We start from the raw sequence: 7,788 nt of genomic DNA, 5'->3' as shown, positions 1-7,788 counted from the left end.
TGAAACCTTATTCACCAGATTGCCAAAGGGTATGGGCCACAAAGAAGGTTGAGTCTCTGCTTTTATTGAACCCCTTCATTTTACAAATGAAAAATCTGAAGCCCTGAGGTGATCTGCTCAAGAAAAAACACCTATAGGGGATTCCTTTAAATGCAACAAAAAAGACATTTCTTCAGACTGACTTACAAATTTTAAAATGACTTGGCCTTTTTGCCTAAATATTGAAAATTATATGTACCCACTTGAAAATGAACAAAATTTTATGTCAGTAATCTTTTATTTTTGATATCCCAAATCTCTCACATAATAGAATGCAAAAACATTTAATAAACATTGATTTAAAGTGCTAAGTGTTCTGAATGTCATAAAGACAAAAATGTGTTCTCTACACTACTCAAATATTTATGCACATGTAGAAAAAATATAAGAAAACCAAACCAGTAAAAATATGTCAGAGACAACTTGTTGATGTGATAAACCTAAAAATATAAGCACCTATTAGGCCTTCAGTTGTCTTTTGGAGTATCCTCTGAACTCTCTCGATTAAAATACCATTGGCTTAAGGTTTGTGTGCCTTGAGTCTCTTCCCAGACTTCTTGGTTAGTTAAAGCAGCTTCTTTACTGACTTCAGAGGATAAGTTAAGCACATGAACAAAGCTCCTGCAAACAAATCAGAAAAAAATTGGCATTTCCTTTGTCCAAAGACATGAGTTGGATAACCACAGCAATGTCAATATTAGTAAAGAAATGGTATAAATATAAAGGTCTGTTTGGTTAAAGGAACTGGAAACATTTAGCCTAGAGATGATTTAAAGTGAACATGTTCACTGACTTAAAAAATGGAACAGCCATCACTAGACTCTAGAGAAAATAACAAGGACCAATTGTTCATCGTTTCAGTTGTGTCCAACTTTTTTGTGATTCCATTTGAGATTTTCTTGGCAAAGATACCAGAATGGTTTGCCATTCCCTTCTCCAGCTTACAGATGAGGAAACTGAAAGGAAGAGGGTTAAGTGACTTATCAAGGATCACACAGCTCGATCTGAACTCTTCCTGACTCCAGGCCACTAGCTCTATCCACTGCGTCACCTAGCTACCCTAAGGACCAATCAAAGACAGTTAAAAGGTGGAAGACTTCAAATCAATATGAGGAAGAACTACCTAACACTCTGAACAACAGTAAAACAGAATGTCTTTGGGGGAGGCTAGGAGGCACAGTGAATAGAGCACTGACCCTAGAGTCAGAAGGAACTGAGTTCAAATTCGGCCTCAGATACTTAACACTTATTAGCCGTATGACCTTGGGCAAGTCACTTAACCCCAACTGCCCTGCCTTCCCACCTCAAAAAAAAAAAAAAAGGAAAAAAATGTTTCATGAGATAGTGAGCTCTCTATTACTGGACATAGCCAAACAAAGACTGGATTACCACTTGTTAGGAATATTGTGTGGAAAATTCATGCTTTTGATATGGGTTGGCTTATATACCATGAGGATCTTTCCAACTCTGGGATTTTGTTTTGAGGCATACATGCTTTCCTGAGTATGCAATGAAATAATTATACCCCCCCTCTTGTCCTTAAATAAGAGATCACACATTGTATAGCATAAGGAGGCCCTGAAAAAAGAAAAGTGATTCCAAAATATGTATTTATTCCTTGCTGAGTGTATATTTTTTCTTTCATTCTTGATCTTTTTGTTCTTTTATTCCTGATGATTACAACAACCCCCTATTTGTTCTATGATTTCATCAGTAGTAGAACTGATATGTGACTTAATAAATCTAATGAACCACACAAAGTGATTTGTCTAGCACCACACAGCCAGAAAAATGTCAGGGGAAGGTCTGAACCGAAGTCTTCTTGACCCCTAGACCAGTACATACTCCATGTTTTTTGTTCATCCACAGTTTCTATAGTAAATGTAGTTGGTAAAGGTTAAAAAATAAGGAATTTATGGAATGGAGAATACTTTAGTCATATGTTATCAAGAAATGGAATCAAAACTTCTCTTTGGAAGACAATGAAAATAGAATACAACAAATCAAAGTGAATTAAGATTGGAATACTCTTCTATTAAGGGATCACTTTGAGCCAGAAGACCAAGGACTGAATCTGTTTTACCACTTACTAGCCATGTAACCATTAAGCTAATCACTTCACCTCTGGGAGACCTGTGCTACAGACCTCCCCAGGTCTAAGTATGAAAGCTGGGATCAGAACCCACATATTTTGAGTCCAGTGTGTTTTCTGTTCCAGGTCACACCACTAACACCTACTAGAGAACCATTCCAAGTTTCTTGGGATTGCTGGATACCCCAAGCCATGAGAGTCTCCCTTAGGGAAAATGAAAATAGGGGCAGCTTCAACAAGTGCTGAGAGCCCCATCTTGGGCAGAAACCTAAAAAATCACAAAGGCCTAGCCCTGGAGACTAGAATTAGATTCCTATTGCCCTAGAACTTGAAGTGGTTTCTCTGGCTTGAATTTCATTTCTAAGTTGTTGTTTTTTTCCCCCATTTTATGTTTCAACTTCCCAACTTGACTGTAAGAGCCTGTACAAGGAGAATATAAAGGACTTTGTCTCATTTTCTGTCTTTACATTTCCAAAGACCCTAGGGCCTTGTACACAGTTAGCCTGCACTAAGTAAGTATCACTGTTGAAGTGTATTGTGTAGGCCACACAACATTTAGTGTAATAAAAGGGACTCATTATGTACTTCTTGCTGATTAAGAAAAAAGAACAGAAGGAGGCCCTGGTGCATAACTGGGGTGGGTAGCAGGGGCAGGTCCCTGTGGCTCAGTGGAGCTGTAGAGCAGCAAGGAGATCCAGAAAGAGGGCAGGAAGAGAAGGCCTCAGACTCCAGCAGAGGAGGCAAGCCAGGCTCTCAGTTCTGCCCCTTCACTACACTGTCCTGGGAGTCATATTCCCTTCTGGGGCCTTGGCTTCCTCACATGGAAAAAACAGGGGGCTGGTTACATGTGAAGAATGGCAAAGGGAATGGAAGGGCAGATCTGAGGGATATCACAGAGGTAGAGTGGCTGGTACTACATGACTAAATGGATATTTCAGAGAAGGGACAGGAAAACAGAAACGGGAACACAAGGAGAGACAGGCAAACAGAGACAGAGAGACATACAGAAATACAGAGGGAACTTAAGAGACGGAGACAGAAAGCCTGAGGCTAGAACTAGGTCCTTCTTTGTCTCTAGTTCTTGGCTTCCCATGAACATCTCCTTCAAGTCTCCGTTAAAGTCCTACCTTCTGCAAGAAGCTATCCCAGTCCTCCTTACTGTTAGCGCCTTCCCTCTGAGACTCCCTGCAGCCTATCTTGTATATATCTCGTTTGTACACAGCTGGTTTTGTTATCTTCCCCCTCAGACAAAGTTTTGGAGATCAAGGTTTGTTTTTGCTTTTCTTTACATTCCCGGGTTTAGCATAGGACCTAGCACAGAGGAGATGTTTAAGAAAGTTTAGGGACAGACTTTTTTTAGGGGCACCCAGGTGGTACAATGGATGGAACGCTGGGCCTGGACTCTGGCAGACTCCTCTTCCCAAGTTCAAATCTGGCCTTAGACACTTGCTAGCTGTGTGACCCTGGCCAAGTCACTTGATCCTGTTTGCCTCAGTTTCCTCATCTATAAAGTGAGCTGGAAAAGGAAATGGTAAACCTTCCCTTCCCTCCAGCATGTTTGCCAAGAAAACCTCAAATGGGGTCAACGGAGAATCAGACACAACTGAAATGACTGAAAAACAACAGACTGACTTTCTTCCTAATTAAATTATTTGATTCTAATTAACATTTATCTTACCTTATTTTCATCATACAAATAAAGCCCAAATACAAAAGCCAACTTGAATATAGCTCATTTTGCCTAATGGCAATGCTAGCAAAAAAATTACAGTGGCATCTTATTTACAGAAATTTTCCAGATGAATAAACCATATTTCAATATACAAACTAATTTGATGCATTTTATACAGAAATCCTGCAAAAAGGTATGATACTTTCCTGACTTCTTAGAGTACACAAAACATAATTTCAACTTTTCCCAATGGTTAAGGGACATCATTAGAAACTCTTATGGCACTATAAACATAACCTCAAGTGACAATTTAGATATAGAAGGCTGTTTGCTCCTAGACCAGATGGCTTCAAACTGCTTTTACAGTTTTTGTATCTATTCTTTAATAGTTCTTCTAATTCAGAAAATTAGCATGTATTAAGTGCCTACTATGTGCCAGGTACTTCCATGTTTTGGGGTCAGCTGTCAGGTAATGATAATGACGATGAGGGCTAACATTTATATACACTTCACATTTATTTCATTTAATCTGTGCAATTGTCTCTAGAAGACACCCTGAAAATACATTCTGCTATGGAGTCACCAACCAGATTAGGAAGCCCTTTATGACTGTGTACAAAGCACACAGGTCAACAGGTTCGACGTTTCAAAGTAAATTACATGTGCTCTTCAACACACTTTCAGCAAAGGCCTTTTTCCCACTTCCTCTGCCCAGCACAGTTGTGTTTCACACTTTAAAACTGACGGATGTCTGATTTTCTGGACAAATAAAGCGTTACAACATTTTTTAGCAAGTTTATGTAGGAAATACCTTTTGAGTTCTATATCCTTTTTCTGTACAACTTCTTTAAATTCATCCAACACATCAAATACTTTAGCATTCTGTCCTAAGTGGTCAGTTGTAACTTCTGCCAACAAGTTTTGTGTGATAGACAGCTGGCGCTGTAACTCATCTACAAAGGAAAAATAACATTTAAAAACCTGCTTTTAGTTATCAGGTCTCCAGAATATTTTTAAGTCTAAAAAAAGGTTCATCAATGAAGCAAGGAATCTTATTCAAGAAATTAGTCTTATATAATAAAAATAACGATTCACGTTTGTATAACATTTTATAGTATACAAAGTGCTATCCCTACAGTAATACTATGCTGACAGTTCAAATGGGGTAGGGAGGGAAGGGACTAAGCACGTGCCAGGTTCCATGCTAATACCGTGTTTCCCTGATAATAAGACCTATCCCAAAAATAAGCCCTCCCCTTACTGTGTAAGATTCCTCTAAAATAAGCCCTCCCCTGAAAATAAGCCCTATTGAGATTGCTACTGTAGTGAAGGTGATCCCCTGTGCTACACGCTACATTACGACTGTCCTAAGTGGTCAGTTTTAACTTCTGCCAATGAAACGCATGCCGCGCTCTGAGCTGCATCCAATCAGAGCTGCAGCAGTGAGCGCGTCATCCTGTTCTTCCCCAGTGATTTGCTTGCTGGCGCCATTGAGAGCAGTGCTGCGGAGGAGAGCTGAGGCAGGACAACATAAGCCCTCCCCTGAAAATAAGCCCTCTGGTGTTTTTCTTTCCAAAAAATTAATAAGACAGTGTCTTATTATCGGGGAAACACGGTATTATTTCATTTGGTTCTCACAACAACCCTGTAATATAGGCGCTTATTGTCCCTATTTTATAGTTGAGGCAACTGAGCAAAACAGACGTTAAGTGACTTGCCTAGGGTCACACAGCTTAGTAATAAGTATCTGAGGCTGGATTTAAACTCAGGTCATCTTCTTTTTTCTCAAACTCAGGTCTTCTTGACTCCAGGTCAGTGATCTACCCACTACACTACCTAGATGCCTGCTAAAGAGTATTATCTCCACTTTGGATATGAAGAAACTGAGGTTCAGGGATATGGACTGCCCTGCCCATAATCAAACAAGAGAGGTCCCTGACTCCAAGTCCAGGGTTCCTTTTGTTACCCCAAGGGAAGATATTTGCATAATGGCTCTATAATATACTAAGCAGAATGGCCATGATACCCATACCTAAAAACTTGTCCCTATCTCCTTCCATGTGAATGGATTTCATAGGTAGTTCATGCCTCGTAGAGTCCAGTGCAATGGCAAAAGTTTTATAATCCTTCTTAAAATCCTCAGACATTGCCACAAAGGAAGTAAGCAATTCACTCTGCAAGCCAAAAGAAAAGGCATTACTATAAACTAAAAATTGCAATCAATAATCTAGTATCTCCTAGTGTGCCACTCTGAAATACCAGCCATACCACTATATTACTGTACTTGCAGAACACTGCTATTACTGGTATGTCTTAATGATTAGGAAATTCACTGTAAATAAGGTTCTTTGCACAAAACCAGGGACAGGTTCCTGGGGTTTCATGCTACTTCCTCTTCTTAAAAACTCTCTATTACATGTGCACTTTAACTAATCAAACAGAGCCAGAAGGCAGAAGAGTGCAAACAGAAAATGATCTAGCATATGAAATAAGACCTTTGGATTGTTCAGTACGCCATTATAAATGTTGCCACTTAGTGAGAAGCCCCAACGTTTCCTGTTATTTCTTTCTCCCTAAAAATGCACATTCTCTAATGGTGGGGTAACACAAGTTAGGGTTAGACTAACCTGGGTGGCAAGGATGTCCACCATTTCCTGTTCCTTCTGATGAAATAGAAGCTTGCGTTTCAATTCCTGCACTTTTTTTTGCAGCTTGTCCTTTTCTTCACATAACATGATTAGATTTCTTTCTTCCTTTTCTTCCATTACAGCAATACGCTTTTTCATCTGTGAAATCCAAGAGAGTTCCAGTAACTTTACCTTAACTCTTTACCAAAGTATTCTTTACAAGGTGCTGCTGCTGAAGGATTCCCTCTACTGAGGAAGAGGCAGCAGAGATGTGGATAACACAACCCTGGACATGGAGGCAGAAGATCTGGGTTCAAAGTCTACCTCTGACAGCTACAGTCCATGTGACCTCAGGCAAGGAAGTCAGTCAAAAGACATTTATTAAGCTCCTACTAAGTGCCAGACATAGTGCTAATAGACTAGGGACACAAATACAAATAAAAACAAAGACAGTCCCTGCCCTCAGGGAGCTTACAATCTAATGGGCAAGTCACTTACACTTGACAAAATAAGTGGGCTGGCCTCTCTAGTTCTTCTTAACTCTAAATCTATGAGCACATGAGATCTGCAATTTGTCTGAACTTAAGTCTTAACAGTGTTGCCTGGCACACAGTTGCCTGGGGTCACACAGCCAGCATGTGTCAAAGACATGGTATGGGACCACTCATGGAGCCAATTCTCCTTCCTTGACATCATACTCCCTCAAACTCTACTACAAGAGGTGATGTTCCAGGGAAGCCCAACTACCTCTATCACCTTAACACTCCCTTCCCTTAAACTCATGGAGAGGGCTCAAGAGCCCAGGAAGAATGATGCCTTCCAGACAACCAGCCCTGCTTCCAGACTCACCACTATAAGCTATCTTTGGTGGAGAATGGACCCACAATCCTCACCACCACTAACACCATCGATAGACTGCCATGGATAGGCAGGTATACACAAAAGCTTTGGGAATACCAATTCCCTGCCCCAAGGCTTGGTTTGTCCCCCAAAACCTTCATCCAGGGGATCAACCCCCCATGAAGAAGGTGCCAGCTAGTCTCAACACAACTGCCACCCATGGGGCATGCAAGGTACCCTAAGACAGGAATCCTGCATGTGTTAGGTGAATTAAACTACCATCACCTTCTGTCCTTCTGCAAACTCCTATTTCTTTTTTCACAACATGACTAATATGGAAATATGTTTTACGTGATTGCATATATATAAACTATATCAAATTGCTTACCATCTTGGGGGGGGAGAGAGAAATGAGGGAGTGAGAAAACTGGAATTTTATAAAAAATGAATGGTAAAAATTGTCTTTATATGTTACTGGAAAAAATAAAATACTATTTGACACCCCCCTCCTCCCCCCC

At 40.2% G+C, this 7,788-nt stretch overlaps 1 protein-coding gene across 1 annotated transcript in view; it reads right to left on the bottom strand.

Moving 5' to 3' along the window:
- Positions 1-258: 258 nt before the first annotated feature.
- HAUS8 (HAUS augmin like complex subunit 8) overlaps positions 259-7,788 on the bottom strand; it is a 30,180-nt gene continuing 22,650 nt past the window's right edge. The window contains exons 8-11 of the mRNA XM_069102093.1: positions 6,431-6,589; positions 5,836-5,977; positions 4,615-4,756; positions 259-660 (exon numbers count right to left, since the gene is read on the bottom strand). Of these exons, the coding sequence (XP_068958194.1) occupies positions 507-660; positions 4,615-4,756; positions 5,836-5,977; positions 6,431-6,589 (597 nt within the window). The 3' untranslated portion in view covers positions 259-506. The remainder of the gene's footprint in view (positions 661-4,614; positions 4,757-5,835; positions 5,978-6,430; positions 6,590-7,788) is intronic.

This window comes from Petaurus breviceps, unplaced genomic scaffold (genome assembly GCF_028583685.1).
Source record: "Petaurus breviceps papuanus isolate PSGF00001 unplaced genomic scaffold, PetGlider_PUasm1.0 523, whole genome shotgun sequence".
Classification (NCBI taxonomy): Eukaryota; Metazoa; Chordata; class Mammalia; order Diprotodontia; family Petauridae; genus Petaurus; species Petaurus breviceps.
This window is presented reverse-complemented; position numbering and strand designations above follow the sequence as displayed.